At 40.4% G+C, this 21,300-nt stretch overlaps 2 protein-coding genes and 1 long non-coding RNA gene across 4 annotated transcripts; 1 reads left to right on the top strand and 2 right to left on the bottom strand.

Moving 5' to 3' along the window:
• Positions 1 to 876: 876 nt before the first annotated feature.
• On the bottom strand, positions 877 to 5,979 carry LOC121077342. The gene is made up of 3 exons (XR_005823988.1): positions 5,807 to 5,979; positions 4,604 to 4,704; positions 877 to 2,379 (listed from the first exon to the last, which is right to left on the bottom strand). It is a non-coding gene; the product is annotated as an uncharacterized LOC121077342 (long non-coding RNA).
• On the top strand, positions 5,833 to 8,645 carry LOC121077341 (protein EOLA1-like). The gene is made up of 3 exons (XM_040572535.1): positions 5,833 to 5,979; positions 6,297 to 6,569; positions 8,187 to 8,645. Exons 2-3 carry the CDS (start codon positions 6,317 to 6,319, stop codon positions 8,399 to 8,401), a joined length of 468 nt encoding a protein of 155 aa, XP_040428469.1. The 5' UTR covers positions 5,833 to 5,979; positions 6,297 to 6,316; the 3' UTR covers positions 8,402 to 8,645.
• Positions 8,646 to 9,122: 477 nt separating this feature from the next.
• Positions 9,123 to 19,646, bottom strand: TMEM185A (transmembrane protein 185A). Of its 2 annotated transcripts, none has more exons than XM_040572534.1 (7): positions 19,613 to 19,646; positions 16,663 to 16,839; positions 15,524 to 15,731; positions 13,398 to 13,481; positions 12,293 to 12,469; positions 11,841 to 11,964; positions 9,123 to 10,063 (listed from the first exon to the last, which is right to left on the bottom strand). In XM_040572534.1, exons 2-7 carry the CDS (start codon positions 16,719 to 16,721, stop codon positions 9,819 to 9,821), a joined length of 897 nt encoding a protein of 298 aa, XP_040428468.1. In that variant the 5' UTR covers positions 16,722 to 16,839; positions 19,613 to 19,646; the 3' UTR covers positions 9,123 to 9,818. The 2 variants fall into 2 exon arrangements, with proteins under 2 accessions (XP_040428468.1, XP_040428467.1); XM_040572533.1 differs by lacking the exon at positions 19,613 to 19,646 and adding an exon at positions 19,424 to 19,567.
• Positions 19,647 to 21,300: the final 1,654 nt, after the last annotated feature.

Below are 21,300 nucleotides of genomic sequence, written 5' to 3'. Positions count from 1 at the left end.
CAAATCTGTGAACTGGAACCGCAACAAGAATTCAGAAAGAAATGTTGGCCCCTAGCAATGCATTTCTGGTCAACACAGCACTGATCGTAGCATGACACAATTTAGCTGCAGAAGGATATTGTCTTTCCAGATATGAATTTCAACTCACAAGATCAACGCTTTATTAAAAGCGAAGGAAGTAGCTTGGCAAGATTTTGCTTTACTAAGCAACCATACAAATCAGATCTGTTTGAGAAAACAGATTAGATGAGCAGTAAAGTAATGTATTGATAGAAAAGGAATGAGAATTTGCTGTTAAACAAGAATTCTCTCTCTGACAAAAACAGCCTAGGCACAACAGACATCCAACATGCCATCACTGTTGTGCGGTTGGACTGTCACTTTTTCTGAAGTGTAACAAGGCAATGAGGGCCTGTTAAAAATGCCAAAAGCATCTGTGTGTGAATAGACTTTAAGCTACATTTTGCTTATTGGACATAGTCAGTTTGGTGCTGTCAGATACAGTGGATACAGGTTGCACCTATATTGGTGTTTTAGTTCAGGTTAGGATCTTTTGAAGCAAATAATTGTAGGATGTGGAACAGCCCCCATGGGATCAGATCAGAGGCAGTGTGACCCCCTGAAATACTTACCCTGTGCACACCAGCATCACAGTGCCAGCTCTACACCTTGGTAGTTTGTGATGTAGGCAGGCACGACAAATCAGTCTAACAGATGAAGATAAACAGGAAGAAGATATATGGAAAAAGAGCATTTTAGAGTTTTGCTAACATCGATTCTGCAACTGATAGCAAATAGAGGACAGCTGCAACCGTGTAGATATTAAAATCAAGAACAATTCTTTCATGAAGAATTACAGACTTAGAACCATTCCTATTCATAATCATTTCTTTCTTTGCTGCTTACTGTCAATTCTAAGTCATATTTTAACATGGCAGAAATAAACTGCCTGCATGATGATTGTTCTTTTATGTCCAGTTAGACTGTGGAAGTCTGCAAGACAAGCATTCTAGGACACAGATCTGATCTCTGTTAACCACATTAACTCCAAAAATATGGGTTCTGTTTATTTTAAAATCATTAAAAAACCAACAACAACAGAGAATCATGCTCCAAACAGAAGACCACAAAAGTCTTCATAATATCAACTTTTGAGACACTATTACATCCAGAGACAATAATAATTCCATCACCCTTTGCATTATGCAAAAATTCTCAAACAACCTGTAGGACTGGACAGCAGGTAGATATCACATTGCCTTTCAATTTCAGCTCTATCATCAACATAACGCTAGCTGCAAAACCACAAATATCTTTTATCCCAAATATCTGCTGTTATTTTAGTGTCACATCTCAGAAGACAGAATGCTTCTTCCACCGGAGGTAAACCCTCACATGTGCTGTTTGGGAACCACGAAAGCAGAGCAGCTGCTGCAGACAAACACCATCTCCAGTGCCAGCACATCAGAAATATCATGCCAATTTTTGGTCCAGTAGTGGCTGAAACACTGGCTCCAGAACAGCTCACTGCAACATACACGTTCCTGCCTTATGAAGTCTAAACATGGACATCAGTTACTTACTAAAGTATCTCATACTCATATCCAGTTATGAATGTCTGTAACAAAGCTGTGGGCTAGGATTAGCCTTTTTTTTTTCCCCTCTCATCATTAAATTTCTATTGCCATCTAATCCAAAGAAGAACGGGTATGCTTTCTTCAGATTGAGTATGAATACAAGCCATGTAGCTAATGACACAGCGCATTCCTCCTAGAAAAGTTGGTTACGTGCCTTTTCAGAGCATCAGATTAAATTCTTTATGCTTAATCTCAGTGCATTTGAGAAGCAGACCTTTCACATACCCCACAGGTATTTATACTTAACAGCTAGAGAAACAATGTGAGAGATGCAAACTTGCAACACTGGCAGCATAGCAGGACCAGGACTGGAGCCCTGGTAGGATCTCAATGAAGCATGTAGTAACATGAAGCTCTTACACAGACAACAGTAGTTCTTTGTTACCCAAGCGAGCACAAGAATGCCACAGTCTATGGACACAAAGTGTCAGTGTCCTCCCTCCCTTTAATGCAAAGGAATAAAATTATCTAAACAAGATACTTCCAAGTTAATTTTGCAAGTAATGAGTAGTTCATACTACTAAAACCATTTGTTGACCATGTTCTAATCACTAGCATTTGTGATCTAGCAGGACAAGAATGCTGTCTGTGGAGAAATGCTACAAGCGTTTAAAGGAAGGGCAACCAAGTAGTGTTTGAAAATGTGTTTGCATCACTCAGCAGACACATCTTCAGTCACAAGTGGCTTGTTCTGAAGTCTACGTGAGCTGTTCTGTGGGTCATGGTGCCACCTAGGGGAAAGCTGGAGAAGACCAAGAAGCATGGGCACAGAGTAGACAGCAGCATTAAGTTAACAAAGCTCTTAAAATTTGGTCCTGCTCAACTAACTATAAGAAATGAAGTATGCATGTTAAACAAAACCTATACGTCACCAAGAAAAAAGAAAGTACTCCTGCATTTCTATTACCAGATCAAAAATTCTTCAATCACATAAAACAAAGTGCTTGTGGGGAAAAATATTTTGACCAATTAACTCTGAGCCAAAAGGCTTTATGCAGACAAAACACTTGACACCCAGCAGCCTACATTAATAGCGCATCATCAGCATATGCTGCACATTACGTGCTAATGCTAATTTGTGAAAATTGTCACCCCATGCCATATGTGATCAGGATCAAACATGTTCTGCTAGAAGATCCTGTGATGTATATCTCCAGTATTAATACTAGAACCAGTGCCCAAAAGACCTTTATGTCACTATGGCTCTGAACACCACGCAATCTTGATATAACAGACCTTAAGCAGATTCTTAATTCTGCAGTTGAAAGAGCAAAATGGTAGGTGGAGCATGCAGAATGTTGGAAATGAATCTAAAACTACTGCTCCAAGTACTGTGGCTTTGCTGTCAGGAAGAAGGTAAGAGATTCATGCCCCAGTCTCCCCTCCATGCACGTTTTTTCACCCAACTTTTAGGGACATTTGTAAGCAGGATCAGTGAAACAAACGATCAATGTTAAAAATATCCTTTGTGGGTAAAAAAAACCCAACATATATATATATATATATATATTTAAAACATGTGGAATCAAGTCCTTTTGCCATAGTTTCATATATACTTTGAGCTAGCAGGAAATGACAGTGAGAATGAAAGCCAGAGTAAAATTAAGGGAAGAGGGGTAAATGTAGAAGGCTGGTAGAACTTCAGGTGGAATTGCTACCAAAAGAATACCAAATCACACTTCGCATTGATGTCCTAAAAGGCAGAAAATAGTAATAGATGTTCATATGTCAGCATGTCCTACCTTCTTGTGAACGACTATTACTAAATAGTGACCACGCAGTACAAATAATTGTACTGCACTGTGTTGTATTTCATGGTTTATCAACACCTGAAATTTCAGTTCTGTACTCCAATAGCCTGGAACACACTGCACTGCATCTTTACAGTTCATTTCAGAAGTGGGTAACTGATCACCAAGTATCTTGACCTGATTTTGACCTAAGATACCCCAGCACATATTGCTGTGTACTGAATCATGTAAAATCAGCTACTAAGCAAATTTGACAGGAAGCGCAGCAATGCTTGCCTATCTAGATGAGATCAGACCTGAGTCCTTATAAATGATGTACTAGACATTGTTTTAGCTCCACAGAAAGCAGTAACACTCTGCAAAGAGAATTTTGCAGTCTTTATTCTACCATAAAATTAAAATAAGGGATACCCTAAGGAAAGCAAATTTAGAGACACATGAATGAAGTATACTTTACAGAAATGTAGAACCAAACTTGTAGAATTTCCTGTTGTTGAGTTTATCATATCAAATACTATGCCAAAATTAGATAATTCAGGATTGGTGTTAGCACGTGAAAAAGCCACATTAGCCAAAATTATGTGAATAAACTAGATAAACTCAGAAACCAAGTATGTCATGGAAAAATACCAAAATTAAATACAAGAAAAAGCACGAAAGCTCATTACATACTTGCAACTCTAAACAGATTCAACAAGTTCCTCAACTAACCATGCACATCTAGTGAGATGGAAATAGCTCAAAGCTAAAAGACATTTAAAATAATAACCCTGTAAAAACTACAATGACCTTAAATTCATGTCATCTATTACTTTCTTTTGTCATTATAGCATTAGATAAAAGACTAGAATGACTCCATCTGGAGCATTTTGAACATGGTGTTAGAAATATCCAGAAAAAAAAAAAAAAAAAAAGGATTACGAGAACAGTAGAAACTTCATAAAATGGTAATAAGAAAAATGAGGTCTCAACAGTTAAACTCTATCAGCCATAAAACAGTTCAGAATACAAAGCAATCACCAAAGGTCTATTTGAACTGTTCACCAAAACCAGCCATCATAAAAACTACCTGATGGGCTTATAATCAGAAGAGAACCATCTAACCATGCTTTCCAGTGCACTTAAAGAATAATACAGTAACAGGAAAAACTTTACTGGAAATGTCTGTTATTCATATAGTGACAGACATGGACAAAAACATCCTTTTAATCTTACTTTTTGCTGTATGAAGTTCCTCTGCCTTTCTTAAGTAAAGGAACAGCCCATCTTGCTTTCAGTGGAATTCTAGCAGATTTCTCTTCTCTTCCTTTGAGGTCCTGCAATTCATAAAATTATTTTGAGATTTCTCACGGTTTAAGATATACTTTAATAAAGCTCTGAAAGTCACTGAAATAAGAATTCAACATCAGGATGTGAGCTTGGTGATAATTCTCTTTCCCCTTTGTAAATCTTACCAATTTTCCCCCTTCCATCTCTCCCAGATTTCCTGCTTTGTTCTCCTGCTTTTTACTTCTACTCCAAATTCACTCCCTTTTGCGAATATTCTCTCCTCCCTTCTTTCTTTTTCAAAGATGCTACGTGCATGGAAGAACTCCCCAAATACTTCTCACATTTATAACCCTGAAATGCTGGATACAGCCCCAGCTACATACAGATACAAGTTCATTTTGTATATTCTGTATGTGCAGAAATTCAGACAGGCTCTCAACTGATTAATTTGCTGCACTTTTTACAGCCCGTCTGCATTCAGCATTAGCAGGTGTCTTATGAAGGTCACTTTGTCTCTGACAGAAATTAACTGTTAAAACAGATGCGTATGCAGGTGTAAAATATAGGTTCATTAACTCAGTCAAACTGAACACTTATGGTGGGGGCATACACCTGTTTCAAGCCCCTTCTCTTCCACGTTAAGCCTTTCCTGTACAATCACTGATTTTTCTTGCATTCACCAGGCCTTCACGTATTACAGCTCCCTAGTCCAAGGGATGGCCTACCTGGGATCCCAGAGAAACTAGCAAAGATAAAACTTTTATTATTAAACAATAACTGCAGTTCAAACTGGAAACACTAAACCACTGATGCAAAACATCCATTTTTAACTGGCAACAGCGTGCAAAAAAGATTGGGCAGAACAAGCGGGGCTGAATGAAAACATTCGGGGGAAATTTGTCAAAATCGAGCTAAGGTAAGCAGGGAGGAGAGAGACCAACAAGTTTTGTTAATTCCGGAGGTGCCGGGGTCGCCAGCTCCCTTCTCCCCTGAGCAGCCACCTCAACAGGGAGCCAGGCTCCTCGGACTCCTTCTGCCCTCAGCGGGCTCGAACCGTTACCCCCACTTCCCCGAGGGGAGCCGGCTGGGAGAAAGCCGCTCTTTTTGTGGAATTCAGGAAAATAATTTGAAAAAAAGAAAGGAACGCACGCTTAAGCATGTGGCGGCCAGGTCAACCCCAGCCAGCCGCCGGGCGGGGCTCAGCGCAGATCCCCCCGCAGCACCGCCCACAGGCGGCAGGGCCGAGCCGAGCCGAGCCGAGCCGAGCCGCCCGCCTCCTGCCGCGGCCCCGCCAGGCAGCTTCCCGCCGGCCCCGGGGACAGGTAGGAGGAGGAGGGCGAGGAGGCCTCGGCGCCTCCATGGCCGTGAGGCGGCAGCGCGGAGGGCCGCGGCCCTGCGGGAGGCCCCCGGCCGAGCCCGGCTCCGCCGCGGCGGGTGGAAGCCGCCAGGCCCCGGCAGCGGGGCGGGCAGGGCCGCGGCTCCGCTCCCCGCCGGCCGCCGCCGCCTCCCCTCGTTGCCCCGGGCAGGGCTCCCGGCGCCGCGGGTCCCCCCTGGCGGCTGGCCCCGGAGCTCGGTTGGGGGCGGCCGCGGGTTTCCGAAGGCTGACAGCGGGGCGCTTGTGTTTGCTCGGAACCAACAGGTGCTGATGTCCGGGGAAGGATGAAGCTCGGTTGCCTTTCGTTCCGGCAGCCCTACGCAGGGTTGGTTTTAAACAAAGTCAAAACGATCGAGACTCGCTGGCGGCCCGTGCTCGCCCACTACCAGAACCGCACCATCGCCGTCCACATAGCCCTCAAGGACTGGGAGGATGAAACGTGGCGAGCTATTCTTCTGAGTAGGCTTGGTATGACGGCAGGGGAAGTGCAAGACTTGTTGGATGAAGGGGAGAAGTTTGGCAGGGGAGTTATTGCAGGTAAGCAACCCTGGATTATATTTTCCAAGCAAACATTTCATCTGTTAGCGTATTTGCTTCAGTCACACGCCTGCTGTTCATGGCTATGCTCATTATAACATTGCTTTAACACTTGCTTTGAGGTAGCGCTGACTGAGTTGTGGCCAGGGTCTACCTCAAGTCCCCATTGCTGTAAGCTCAGCTCCTTGAGGGACATTGCAAATTAAATGTGTCCTTTTCCAGTGTGCTGGAAACGGGTGTCCTGAAGTATCTCTGACCTTTGGGATAAGGAGTTTCAGTCAGGCCTCTTTTAGGGCCTTGAGTTCTTAAAATTATCTTTGACCTCTAGAACCTCCTCCTTGGAGTCTGCTACAAAATACGAAAAATGAAAGAGAAAAAAATATCTGCCTGCTTAATTGCTTGCTGTTACCTCAGGCTGTGGAAATTGCATCAAGAGAAAAACAGGAATATGTTTCACACAGCCCAGATTACTGTAGGAGAAGACCCTTATTCTTTCTAGAATAGATTCAGACCTCTACAAAAAACTAGGAAATAAAATAAATTTGTGCCAATTCATACAGTAAGATAGTATGAAAAAGGTTGGATAGTATCTTGTTTGATGATAATAAATATCAGTTCCACATTTTTTTCATTTTTGAGCTTATGAACTCTTACTGAAACAATTTTACTGTACTCATAGTCAAGTGGAGTTATGACATTGTACTGCCTTGCATGTCAGATTATTACATAAATTCTATTTCAGTTCTACAAATGCTCCAACAGTCTTGTTATTTGGGCAGTAAAGAATTTTATTTCTGTAACAAAGTTTGGATAGAGTGATGCTTTTTGTATTTCAGCACAATATAATAATGTTGTTGCACTGAATACTTGCAAAGTTTGTATCAGGTGCTCATTTTGCACTTTTCTTTGTAGGTGTCAATTCTTTTCTCATGCCATCTATCTTGCATTCTTATTTGAATATTTTTAGCTATTCCTGCAAAGTAAATTATGGCTATTACATGTTCCGGAAAATTGTTCCAGTTCTACAGTTCTGAAAATCGTTAGGTATTAAGTAACATGTGGATTTGTAGCCTTCATATAAATTGCATACTAAACCGTGGAGTGGGTATAAGAGCTTCTTTGATCTTTATTTTAAAATTTTTAATCGTTAAACAGCACAGAAATTCCCTTTTGTGACTTTCATTGAGGTAAGTAAATTTTATGAGAGTAAAACAGGTTCCAGAGAGTGAGAATTTCCACATGGCTTAATGATTTTAAGATGTTGATAGAGTCCTGATACGAGCAGACGATTTTACTTTAATGAAGCTACTTCAAGCCAAATGTAGCTCAGGAGTTTTTGGTAGCATCTCTGTCTCATTAGATGCAGGCTTCTTTTAACAGAATCATCTATTGCTGTGTTATTACCGCATGCTTCAACTGTTCTTGAAGCAGCCTAACTTCAGTCATACAGGCTGTCTTCTGCAGTGATCAACACTTGCTTAAAGTGTGCATGCTTCGTACTGTGTCCTTCTGGTAATGTACACTAGCTGCTTTGTATGTCCTCTGGGAGGTTTACTCGTGGAAAACTTTTTTCTAGGAATTCAATCACCAACTAATTGTTCTCCTTTTATAATACAGGATTAGTTGACATTGGAGAGACATCACTATATCCAGAAAATTTACCTCCTGAAAAGGTTTTGGAGCTGGAAAACAAAGCTGTCCTTAGTAATCTAGAGCAGAAGTATTTGACTGTTGTTTCAAATCCAAGATGGCTCCTGGAACCAATTCCTGCCAGAGGGTTTAGAGGTGTGTGGCAGGTGAACATCCCTGATGAACTGATCCCCTCAGAATGATAGGAGTTGCCCCACACTGTATTTTTTTCCTGCCTAAATGCAAACTGGTTATTCACAAGTCACCATCCTGAATACCAGTGAACTACTTAGTATTCCTTCCAGTATGAATTGTTTGAAGTAGCAAGAATTGCTATTTTGAAGCAAGATAATCAAGATCTCATTTTTATGATCATTATTGGAAATTACTGATGTTTTAGTAGATTAAATATACATACAACTGTAAATAAATGAGAATTTTCTAACATTGGTTGAGGTATTGTGTGTCGATTTAAATTGTGATCAAATACAAGCATAATGTTATATGAGGCATTATGAAGAAATACTTGAAAGACTCTTCAGAAAAATGGTGCTTGAGAGCAGACTTCTATCATTGTTACTGGACAGGATGTGTGTATATGATATACACCATCTGCTGTAAATTTTAAACTTAAAGAAGACTAGATTTTCTCATTCATGGGTTAAGTACATGTGCATATGATAGAGGGAGCAGACTGCAGTATAGGGCCCCGTGACCTGACAGCCTTTGTAGAAAAAATCAGATCTCTCAAATAAGAAAGTGCTTTATCAACATGGACCAGTTCATTTTCATTTGTCATTTGGTTCATTAGTCATTTTCTAAAGTTATCATACAAAAAAAGTGGTAATGAAGACCAAGTTACTATGTTTATACCAGCTATAAAACCTGCAACTAATGCTTCAGGTGTAAATTACATACACAACACAAGAAGAAAGAGTTTATTAAACTGCCAAACTAATGGGAGAACGGTGTACATGTTGCTCAAAAGGAGCTAGAAAAATGAACCTGGAAAAGCAACACTTAACTCCCAAGCCAGTGCAAAAGTTGAAATACTTACATAACAATTCGCATAGCTAACTCAAAAGCATCATTTAAAAGCTGCGATACATTCCATTCCACCCCCCTCAAAAGCTTTCCAGTCTTGCCTTAGAAGCGCAAAACTCCTGTGCTTTTGCAGTTAAGGTAATGATTGTGGCTGAAAAAGAAAAGAAGGAAAGAGGTACTATACCAAGACATCTCCAAAGTACTTAGTACAGACATGAAAATCAAGTGTATATTTAGGAGACCTGAAAGACACTTAGAATAGCATAGGCAATTCATACAGGCTTTTTAAAAAAATACTTTTAGATAATACTTATACTGTACAGGACGAGACTTTTAAACAATATATTACACTGCTAAAATGTTCATATAAATACTATACAGGCAAGTGTGCAACCAAGCCATTGGGAAGGTTCACAAAATCTCTGTGGAAAAACCTCAATTTATCTTCTAGATCTGATTTCTGTGATCCAAGCCACTGATCAAGCAATAGCTATTTTTAAGTAATTGGGACAAGGCATGAGATGAGCTGCATTTGTCTTTTGATTCCCAGTTCCAGTTTAACAGGCTGTTGCCATCTTAATCTGGCATATCGATATTTAATTTAGGAGGTGGAATCACGTATTTCCCCGGACTCTGTGTTATGACCACTCCAGTCTTTTTTCGAAACATTGGTGCAATTTTTGGTGGCTCAGGAACTGGGGTTTCTTCTGCTTCTTCATTATCTTCATGATGAAGATCATAGGAAATATTTCCATATTCTCGCAAGAACGGGAAAATTTCAAGCAGGAACTGGCAGAAGTCCTTGCGAATTCCAAACCACCCTAAAAAAAAAATTTCACATGATTACAAAATAGAAAAAGAATGGTTTCACATGATTACGAAATAGGTAAGAATTTAATTAAAGAAACCAAGAACTGCTTTATCTGCCTACTTCAGTTCTCTTGATTGTTTCCATATGAACAACTTAAAATTTACATTAGTGCTGCTTCTCAGTGTCACTTACACCTATCATAATAGCATTAAAGGTCAGATACCTACACACGTGTGTCTGCATGTGCATATGTATGTATTAGAGCTAAGCTACCAGAGCAAGAATCCACAGCATCTCATGTGTTAAGCAGTGACAGATCAAATCGGTATGTAGGCAGAAAGAACACAAGAGGCCTTGCATCTCTCCAGCGATCCATGTCACACGGGAAGACTTTCACGCCAATTTTTATTTGATACACATAGGTTACAGTACCAGAGAGGCTGTGATGGCATAGGCTGACAGTGATTAGTAAGTGTATGTGTTCAGTATTCCCCAAATATTTTTGTTGTTAGCTAAATATGATGTAATGACATGAGCATCTCATCTTCGGTATTATCTACGCTAGATTAAAAACAACAGTACCTCTTCTGTTCGTCATCTATTTTTTCTGCAAAGATTTTGAAAGAGAGCATTTAACTAAGCGGCACTTGTAACTCAGCAGATGGCACTCTTCTGTTAACCAATACCAAAAGGTCAGCATTGAAAGGAACAGCCTGCCCACCAAGGCAAATCTTTCAGTGAAAGAAGTAAAGGTACTGAGTATTTGCCAGGGAAGATCCTATACAACCCATCTTTTGGCCATACTTGATGGCCATTGATGAATTTCACTTAGCACTCTTTAATGGTGGATCTTCATGCAAGTCTTCTGAGGATCACTTCAGATTTTTATTTATTTATTTATTTTTACGTTTACAATGCTTACTAACCCTACAGAATACAAAATGGATGTCTGGCTTTCCAAATGACTAATTTGGCTACAAATCATCAACAGCATACTTTAAAAAAAAAAATCACCCAGAACAGTTTTCCATACAAAAAAAAAAGTAAGCTAAGTGTGAAGATACACACTCATGACTGAAGAGAGAAATTCAACATATTTCACAACTGGACCAAAATGAACTTTATGAAATAAGTATCACAGCTGGTTTCTTTCAACTCTGACAAATCCTAGTAAGTTTTATTGTCTTGTCATGAAAGAACACTAACTGCAATTTGGGTAGCAAGAGCTACTCACCTACACTGAGTCAGTACTGTTATATGGCTGAAAGGGTAAATGCTCTTTTCAGCAATGGTAATTATTGAGGAAATAAAGTGGTAAATTTACACTTGGCCGCCCATGCAACTGAAGTCATATCTAAGCAGCACAGAGAACTATTTAGCCAGAGAGGACAGAGAAAGCTACTTCAGGCTACTAGTGCCAATTACAATGATAGGTGGTACACTATTTTCAGAACCCAGAATAGAAGGATCTAGTCATATCCCATGAGAGTGAAACCCCCAGGAACAAGGACAAAAAGCTAACTTACAATTAAAACCCCACTGGGATCTCAACTTGCATCCAAACAGAAACATCCATGCTGTTATATTAATAGCAAAAAGACCAAGATACACTATAAACACTGCAAACTTCGGAGAACCATCTCAAGGGAGCAGTAACAGATGCATCTAAACTATTTTATGAGACAATACACACAGAACAATGCTTCTTAAAAATAGAAGTCTTAGTAAAATGCATTTAAATCCTGAGTTTCACTCTTAGTTTCCATCAATGATAATTAAGTACTTACAGTGATTTCCTCCTTTTTGCCCAAATGTTGTTGCCATTAAAGTTATCAGTGAAAGCCAAAGAGGAACAAATATGGGTATAAAAGAGAAAGAATTGTGCCCGTCTAGTCTGTGTACTAGTAAAATCTAAAGGAGAAAAAAAATATACAACATCAATTTCTAATATCCATTGTAATACACATTTCCAAGCTTCTTTTAAACACACTGATCTTTAACTTCACAAATTTGTTAGGAAAAACAGCTCCATGGAAATGGGTTTTTATGGTTCCAATGTGGGGCATTTTACACACAAAAATTCAAAAGCACACAATTCTTGGTTTTCCCTTCATATTTGCATTTAATATTTTATTCCGAACAAAATGCGGTATCTTCATTTTAACGAGTTCAAAGAGAGCAACATTCACCCCCCTCTGAACAAAGAACAAGATATATAAAACTTTAGGCTTTATCCTACCTCAAACGTGAGCAGGGGGACTACAATTGTCATCCAGCTGACAGCCATTGTTATGTGCGTCCTCCGTTGTTCAGCAATCACATCCATGGAGCGCAAGAACAGAACAGACCACACAATGTAATAGAGCACCACGAGACACAGAAAGGACATCAAGATCCACAGTGGAACGCAAACAACCTGAAAGAAAAATTAAAGAAGTTAGCTGCTTTTGCACCCCACCCAGTGATGCATTTTTCACTCTTTTTTTTTTTTTTTTTTTAGATAAAGCAAGTCCACATATTAAGCATAAAAACGAATCAAGTGTAATGGTCTAACTAATTTAATCTCTAGCAGAAAAGCTTTGCAAATCACATGCATTGTTATAAGCCATATCAACTCTTTGGGGTTCCTCAGTAAGCTCTGTAAACCCCATCAAGCTGAAAATTTAAAATTAAGTCAATATAGTTAAACTTAAAAAGTAAGTTCAAACAGTACTTGAAATTGACTTTAGCAAGCATTTTCTACATTGGACACCTTACTCCAAGTGTTTCTGAATGAGATCTTTTTCCACATTTTTTTGAAAAATAGTAAGGGCAGTCATAATCTTGACAGATTATCAGATTTATGGCAGTTTACACAAAGCCAGACACAGGAACAGAGCTTTTGTATTCTAAAGCTACTTGGAACAGTAGATCTCAGCATATTTTGACAGTGACCACAGGAGGTCGATTTCGATGCATGGTAGTAACAAAACAAGTTATTTACCACACAATATTTACCAACACTTTCCCTAACTCACCAATCATTTTTCTGGCTGGTTTAGTATTGCAACTGGAAACTTTTCTTTAGGATTCTGCCCTCCCCCTGCCAACAACTGACCAGAAATTAATTAATTACAGTTGATAGCATGTCTCTCTTCCCCTGAAGGAAGGAATGCTGTGCTCTTACTCAGGGAACAGCCTTTCCCAGGACTACTGAATGAAGCATCAGACCATCAGTGAAGGACTGTTAAATGAGCAAAAGGGAGATCATGGACTCTGACCATACATTAACTGTTCCCTGTAGTAAATATTTGAATGAAATTGAGTATTTAAACAAGTTTAAGAAGAAAACACATTTTACGTACAAGCCATGGCCATCTGATGATCTCATCTAGTCTGAGTGCAATAAATATGAATTGTAGAATATTGACTGAACATAAGATTTCCAGCTAGAAAAAGAGAAGAAATGTTAGTTAACACTTCGCATTCTAAAGTTCTCTCTGAGATAACTAAGTAATATGTTAAAGGACTTTTCTGACCCTATACTTATCACTGCAATATGGAACATCATTTGCATTTATATTAAATATTACTAAGCATCCCTAAACTTGAGGAGCTGTGATCCCAACATGGTAAATGCCAATGCAGGTATCCCCTGAGGGAAGGCCTTCCTGGTATGTAAAACAAAAATAAAAGCTCTACCTACAGCACCTATGAGAGTGAGCAGAGAAATAAGAAAAAACAAACTAATCAGGTTGGAGAAAAAAAAACAAAAAACAAAATAACAGAATCAGAAAACAACTTCAGCTGTTTTCTTCAGGTAAGAAATACTGCTAGAATTAAAGTACTAAAAAGTCCTTACATTCAAAATTATCAAGTTTGTCTTTCTTTAAAGATATATTTTAATTGTTGCAGTAATGTATTAAATATATGTAATTTTCATCTTAAACCATGAGCAGCGCAGTTTTAAGTCAGTTTTAGGAAGAATATATATAATACTGAAAGACAACATCCAAATTCAATCATTTACTGTATAATTAAGTGGCATTTAAAATCCCACTCAAGATACCTAAGTTTTGAGGCATACAAAAAAGCAATAGTTTTCATCAAAAATATTAAACGAAAGCTTTTCATGTGTCCCAGTTACTACTATTAGAACTAACCCTAAATTATACTAAAAAAAAAAAAAAATCAAGTTTGTGACAAGTTGGAGAAAGCAAAACAATGAAACACCAGACTCAGCAAGATCTGTTTCTAATGTTTATGGCCCATCCCTATGTGGGTAGGAATTTCAAAAAATAAAACAGAATTATTACCTGAAAGAACTAACTAATGCTCTTGAGTTTAAGTTAGAAACATTTTCCTATTTTAACTAAACACTCAGGTACTTTGAAAGTAAGGCATCTTTGAAATGTAATATTTCTCAGAGGCAGACGGTATGTACTGCTTTTCACTAACATACAGGTTGCCTACAGTGATCTCGTGGCTAAATACTTTGAAATTCTTAACACAGGGAGAGAAAAGGTGCCAGGTACTTGCATACTGCAGAAGTCTTCACCGTTGAAGTACAAGTTACTTTAACAACACTGGAAAACTAGATTTTAAATATTTTGTAACACTGGCTTAGTCAAAAGGGTAAATGACCAGAAAACACCTCAGAAAACCCACGCTCTAGCGTAAGACCAACCAAGCAGAAAAATGCAATGGCAAATAGAAAGAATAAAAATAATAACATCAGAGGATCAATTGTTAAAGATCTTTTTCTAAGAATCATGTTAACGTTTGAGCTATGTATGGCGAGCACATGTATGGTTGGGAGTGCGTAGGCTCAAAATTTAATGAATTCAGTATGTCTTAAATAAATGTTGCTTTGTTGACTATAAAAATAGTAACATACAAAAGAAAGCTTTTTCTGGCCCCACCATGATATTGATATATGCTATCAAGACCGCCACAACTGTGGGAAGTTCTTCTAAAACCAGAAGGATCTCACCAGAGAGGAAAGGAGCTAGAGGTAGAACACAGAAAATTACTGGTTTACGCCTGCCATCTGCACTCCCAAATGACAAATTAAGCACACTGATTGGGAAGGATAAGAAATTTTCAGACCTGATTATCTAGGGCTTTGGAAGTTCGATTCTGCATAGGGACAGTGCTTGCTATCAGTGGAAGGTTTTGTTTGCTTGTTTGTTTTTTAGTAAGTTCAGTTTTTATGTGTCTAGTATTAGTTCATATTGCACAGTTTGTGGTAGGTTCTTTTAACATGCAATAAAAAAACAGGTTTAAAACGCACTGCAATTTCATAGTTGAAAAAAATTAGAAGAGATTAGAAAAAATATTATTCCCAATCCTAATTTTTCACTGTAGTAGGTGAGTGCAAACAATTAATTGAACTGATGCAGTCATCCACATCATGCTTTACAGAGGGGCACTCTAACAAGAGACTCCTAGTCTTGCATTGTCCCAATTTTTACACATAACAAAGCGTTACCTCCAGGGACCTGTCATGTCGGAATCCCCATACACAAGCTGCCACTGACACGGGAGATACAAAGAATAATGGCATGAAGACCAGAAGCCAAAAATGGGTTCCTCTTTCGATCCTGTCACACACCAGAACTTCAAACATCAGCAGTAGCAGGTGGATGCCTACTGCTATTAACATCGCTTTGAACTCCACGCATGTTTCTCCTTCTGCTCTAAAAAGAGGTAAAAGAAACATTCAGTTTACATGCCAATAAGAGAGCACACCATCCTGCAAACATCCCAAGACATTTCATTTATGACAACTAATTTTTGGATATTAACCCCTGATTTTTAAACAAATGTATATGTTCCTCCCAACTAACCACTATTAGAATACGTTGCTGATGAAGCAACAGGACTTGCTCCCCATTTTTCCTTACCATAAAAAAGGTCAGCACTGATGCATTTAAAGGTCTGGAAGTTATTTTATCCTACACTCACAATTGAAATATCACTGTTAAGCAACTTTGACAAAAAATGAAGAGGAATCTACAAAATTTGTTCCCAAAAACATCTTACTTTACAGATGTTCCATGTATACAAGTGTGTTAAACTATGTGACTATGTCTTGTAAAACTGAAGTTCACTTCTGAGGAGAATTCTCCATCTTTGCTGTATATTCAAGAATCACTGAATATCCCTGCATCTGTTCGCTGAGATTATACACATGACAAGGACAGAAAAAATCCAACATTCTTCAAGCTGATCTGTACCTTTCAGGAAGTTGGTTTAGAAAGTAACCAATTAAATATAGCACATTCCTGGTACCTGTGAAGATACGTATGTCCGTACAAATTATATTAAAGCAAAGAATTCCCGGTGTTCTAACAGGAAGATGCAGAGTCACCCCATGAGAAGTTTTAACTTCCCCAAGACAATATTCTTGAAGACTGTGATAAACTGCTGCAAGTAGGACGAAGACATCCATATCTGCATAACGCTGTTTGCATACATTATTTGAAATGATTATCATAACCCGTATGTTAAAAGCAAACCTTCTGGATGGTAGATCTTATGTTTTTTGAAAACCTATTTAGGAATTTGATTCATATGGAAAACACACACTGTTCCCTTTGTTCTGCAAAATAAATATCCTCAACTTACCGATACTGCGGGTTCCGGGCCCACACTCCTGTTCCCACTGAGGCACCCACAATCACCATTAGCTTCCAGAGCCAGATCGGAGCAAACACAGCCCAGTAACTCCATTGAATTTTGTCATCCAAACGTAGCGACAGCAACACAGAGAAAAGCAGCAGACAGGCATAAATCAGAAATTTGCTAGGAAACAAACAAACAAACAGAAATTAAGGCATGCAACTTGACACAAAGATTTCAGAGAACAAGAAAATCAGTCATAGCTAAAATTTAATCAGAACACTTCCAATCCAAAAATGTGTGTCAAAATTCTCTGCAAAGAATCAAATCGGATCTGAAGAGTCAAATATTTCATCACAAATATCGCATATCATCTCTTTCACTCATAAAACCATTGCTTCAAGGGAACACATCAAAAGCATTCTTGCATGACAAACTTAATGAATGGGCTCCTATAAATAGCTTCCTCCCACAAGGATCCACTCAGGAGCTGGGTTATTAGAGGCTCAGAATCATGCCAGTTGTACACTTTCTGGAAAGCGCGTTCCTTCGTACAAATCAAATGAAATAAGTTAAAAACAGCATGGATAAAGTTACATAAATTATGTAGCTTAATTTTGAATGTCAAAGACTGATTAAAGATGAAAAGTTGTTCCATGTTGTGATATAAACACAGATTGTTTTTATACTCCCTTAAAACAAAATGGGATTAAAATTTTTAACAAAGTTACTGACAAAAAGTCAGATTTCTAACTGAGGATCCTGCTCTAAGTTTAAAACAGTTATGCTGATACATTTTATAAACAAGTCAGCCTAGGAATGAATCAATGTTTGCAGAATACTTGAAAACCGTGGCACAGCGATTGTTTGCACCCCCAGCAGTCAGACAAAATAATTACACAGTACACGATTTCCTCACACTACAGGAAGGGAAAAAGTCATCCACGCTTAGAGTGCCATTCACCAGAGGATCACAGATTGCTTTAGAAAACACATAATTATACTTCAACAACACTTCAGCAAGGTAATTATATATATTTTAAGGCCTGGATAACCTAAAGAACAGTAAGTGCTCACTGCGGAGTGAAGCAGCAAGTCGGGAATATTATCTTTACTCCAACAGCATAACTCACCCTGCCTACTTCCACTCTCATCAAATAGTGATAAAACGCCTATTAAATCAGCACCGCCTCTTTTAGATATCAAGCTGCTTTGTTTCTGTTCAGCACAACAATTTCACGTGTCCTTTAATTACAAAAAGCTGCTTTACTGGGTCAGCACCTCCTGGCATGCCTGATGGAGCGACTTCGTGACAGGCTGATACAAACCAACAGTCACTCTTCACAGCAGCAAAGAGACCCTTCACCTTCCTAGGCTACTCACACGCTTCCAGTGTTCAGTATTTGTGTAATTTGTGCTTTCCCTGGTTCCTCAATAAAAGCAGAAGTGAACCATCATGTGGCTAAATACCAGGGCTCCCTGAATGTTCCAGTAAACATCAAAACATTCAAGATTAAGTTACCTGCCCTAGTGCAGCATTCAGTTTGTTCATTCATAAATCAGAGTGGTTTGCGTTGGAAGGGACCTTAAAGCCCATCTGCTTCCAACCTCCTGCCATGGGCAGGGACACCTCCCACCAGACCAAGCTGCCCCCAGCCCCATCCAGCCTGGCCTCGAACACCTCCAGGGATGGGGCATCCACAGCTCTTCTGGGCAGCCCGTTCACTGCCTCACAGTAAAGAATTTCTTCCTGCTATCTAATCTAAACCTACTCTCTTTCAGTTTAAGCCATTAGTCCTTGTCCTATCACTACGCTCCCTGATAAAGGGCTGAATAAAATGAATAAATTCATCATTTAGACTGCATCCAAACAAGCTGCAAGCAGAGCTTAGCAATAACAAAACCTAATAAGCTTCTGAAACTTCTTCCCCCTACTTTTCCATTACTTTCAAACACATGTACTTTGAGCGTTTGTTTGAACCCCTCTGCAACAACGCATTTCCTGAAGCATTTGTTATGCTTCCGCTCGTCTAGACAACTGATTGAACGCAGCTTTTTGTAACTGCAATCATGCACGGCCTCTTTCATGAACAAGATTTTCCAGGGCTCTCTGCGCTGCATGCCAACCTGCAGACGTTATTCTGAGGACTTTATGCCGCGGTCTTAAAATATCTTATAACAGCACAGCCAATCTGAACTGGGCCTCTTGGCTTTCTTAAGAGCTGCGTGCATCCATAGCTACTTGGCAGGACTGTGGAAGCTCAATTTGGGGTGGCTGTCGCTTTCGTTTCCAGGGACAGAAGCCCAGGATTTGGGGTGACTATCGCCTTAGTTTCCAGGGACAGAAGCTGAGGACTTTGGGTGACTATTGCCTTAGTTTGCAGAGCCAGAAGCGCAGGATTTGGGGTGACTATCGCCTTCGTTTCCAGGGACAGGAGCCCAGGATTTGGGGTGACTATCGCCTTGGTTTCCAGATCCCGAAGCACAGCACACACACACACACACACACACACACACACACACACACCGCCGGTAGCCCTGGTGCCCTGCTCCCTGCAGCTCCTCCACACACACACACAAAGCCCTCCCCACCCCCCAGGTGCCCACGTCGGGGCAGCTCTGCCCTCAGCCCCCGCCCCACACCCCGCAGCCCCTAGGAAAGAGGCCGGGCGCCGCCCGACCTCAGCGGGACTCCCACAGCGACGGGCAGGGCCCGGGGCCGCCCGCAAAGCCGCAGCCGCCCGGGGACCGCCGGGGCCGCCCTCACCTGGGGTTGAAGTCCTGGAAGAGGCCCCGCAGGTTCATGGCGGCCCCGCCGGCCCCGCTCCGGCCGCGCTCTACCAGGCGCGCATGGCGCAGCCGCCGCCGCCCGCCCTGCCCGGGCCTGGCCTCGCCGCCGCTCCGCCGGCCCCCGGCCGCCCGCCCCGCGCATGCGCAACGCCCGCCGGGCCCTCACCGCGCCGTTGCCTCCGCCGGGAAGAGGGCGGGCCTCTAGCGGGCTTCACGGGCGGCGCTGCGCATGCGCGGTGACAGAGCGCGAAGCCGCGCCAGGAGGTGGCTGCGGGCGGGGCTGCAAGGGCTCGGCGCTGCCTCGGCCGTCGCTGATCCGCAAGCGGGGATAAACGGGAAAGGCGGCGCTCGAGAGGTTGAGAGCTGCTTCAGGGGGTGTTCTGGAGTTGGTCGCATCAGGCTCTTAAGTGTCCCGGCGTCAGGGGCACGGGAACTGAATGGAAGTTGTGGAAGATGGGAGCTGCAGGAGTGACCAAGTGCTCTGAAAAAATGGCGCAAGGAACCGAGTGAATCTGTTTGAAAGACACTGAGATCACTTCACTACGCTGTATAAGTATCTTCATGGAGAGAAAATACTAGGTACCAAAACACTTAAGCCAAGCCAGGAAAGGCAAAACAAGAATCAATGCTGAGGGCTTAGGCTAAAGTTTTGGTTAACACCTTTTTCTTTTCTTTTTTTTTTTTTCCTTAAGTGAAACTAATTAGCTGTTTGAACAAACAACTGAGAAACAGATTTTCCATTTTTAAATGAGGTTCGTGCACCTGTCCAGAATATACATGCTAATCAAACTCAAGTCAATGGGCTTGACAGTAACAAAGCTTATGAAATTATAAAGCAGGTCAGGACAGTTTATTTGACGAGTCTATGCCATGACAGATCATGTGGTGATTCTTCTGAAACTTAAAATTCCTGTAGCTCCTCGCTAATCAAGATTGCATTGCAAGGAAAATGCTAACAAAACAAAAAGCAATCGTATCTTGACCTCTTGAGCTCCAACTAGAAATATAAAAAAAAAAAAAAAAAAAAGAAAAGTAAATTGTCTAAGTCTTCATCCAATGCTAAATGGGCTGCTAATTTATACCAGCTAAGCAGCTAGGCTTATGTGCAGCTTGATGATTTATTAAAAGCTGTAGCTAGTTGTAGCCTTTGACAGCATTCATCAGCTAATACGGATCAACTCAAAAATGCGATTAATCTAGAAATATTCACAGCAAATTGCAGGTGTGGTTTTAACTCTGTTGGCAACAGCAGAAATACCTGACAGACTTCCACACCAGGAGCTTTCTGCATATTTTGAACTCCAATAAGGCAAGGGTATGTCACAGCATACGAGAAAGCAAGGACAGGTTGGCACAAGTAATGGTAGTGGGGAGGGTGTGAGAGAAGCCTGGCAAGCAATCAGGGTGAGTGAGAAGCGTGAAAACATAATGGAAGGAAAGTGAAGGCAAGGCCAGGCCGAAGGTTAAGCAGTCTCCAGAGGCTGATGAGATAAAAAGGACCCATATGATAGGACCTGTGGCAGGACAGCACGCAAACGTGTAAGAAACCAAAGAGTTACCAGGCTTAAAGAATTGAAAATTAGAACTTTGTTTTTCATTCTGCTTTTGAAAAAGTTGAGCTTTACTAGTTTGGAACAGAGAAGGGTTATGCATAATGTATTTATTCAAGATAAAATACATCTTCTGCAACACATAAAGCAGCTCCTAGACAAGGCAGTACCGGTGGGCATTATCCTCAGCCAGATGCAATTATAAAACAAAGTCAAAATAATATTAACAAGGAATTATCTTAACTTGAAAACTGTTAATGATTTAGAAGCTTAATAAAGCAGCATGCCTATTCGAAGAATATTC

This window comes from Cygnus olor, chromosome 13 (assembly GCF_009769625.2).
Source record: "Cygnus olor isolate bCygOlo1 chromosome 13, bCygOlo1.pri.v2, whole genome shotgun sequence".
Lineage (NCBI taxonomy): Eukaryota > Metazoa > Chordata > Aves > Anseriformes > Anatidae > Cygnus > Cygnus olor.
This window is presented reverse-complemented; position numbering and strand designations above follow the sequence as displayed.

Excerpts from the sequence above, each read along its gene's own strand:
- LOC121077341 (XM_040572535.1), top strand. The coding sequence starts at position 6,317 with ATGAAGCTCGGTTGCCTTTCGTTCCGGCAGCCCTACGCAGGGTTGGTT. Across the intron at positions 6,570-8,186 it reads TGGCAGGGGAGTTATTGCAG|GATTAGTTGACATTGGAGAG; the intron begins GTAAGCAACCCT and ends TTTATAATACAG.
- TMEM185A (XM_040572533.1), bottom strand. The coding sequence starts at position 19,461 with ATGAACCTGCGGGGCCTCTTCCAGGACTTCAACCCCAG. Across the intron at positions 13,482-15,523 it reads GACATGACAGGTCCCTGGAG|CTGGAAATCTTATGTTCAGT; the intron begins GTAACGCTTTGT and ends CTCTTTTTCTAG. Across the intron at positions 12,470-13,397 it reads TCATCAGATGGCCATGGCTT|GTTGTTTGCGTTCCACTGTG; the intron begins GTACGTAAAATG and ends TTTTTCTTTCAG.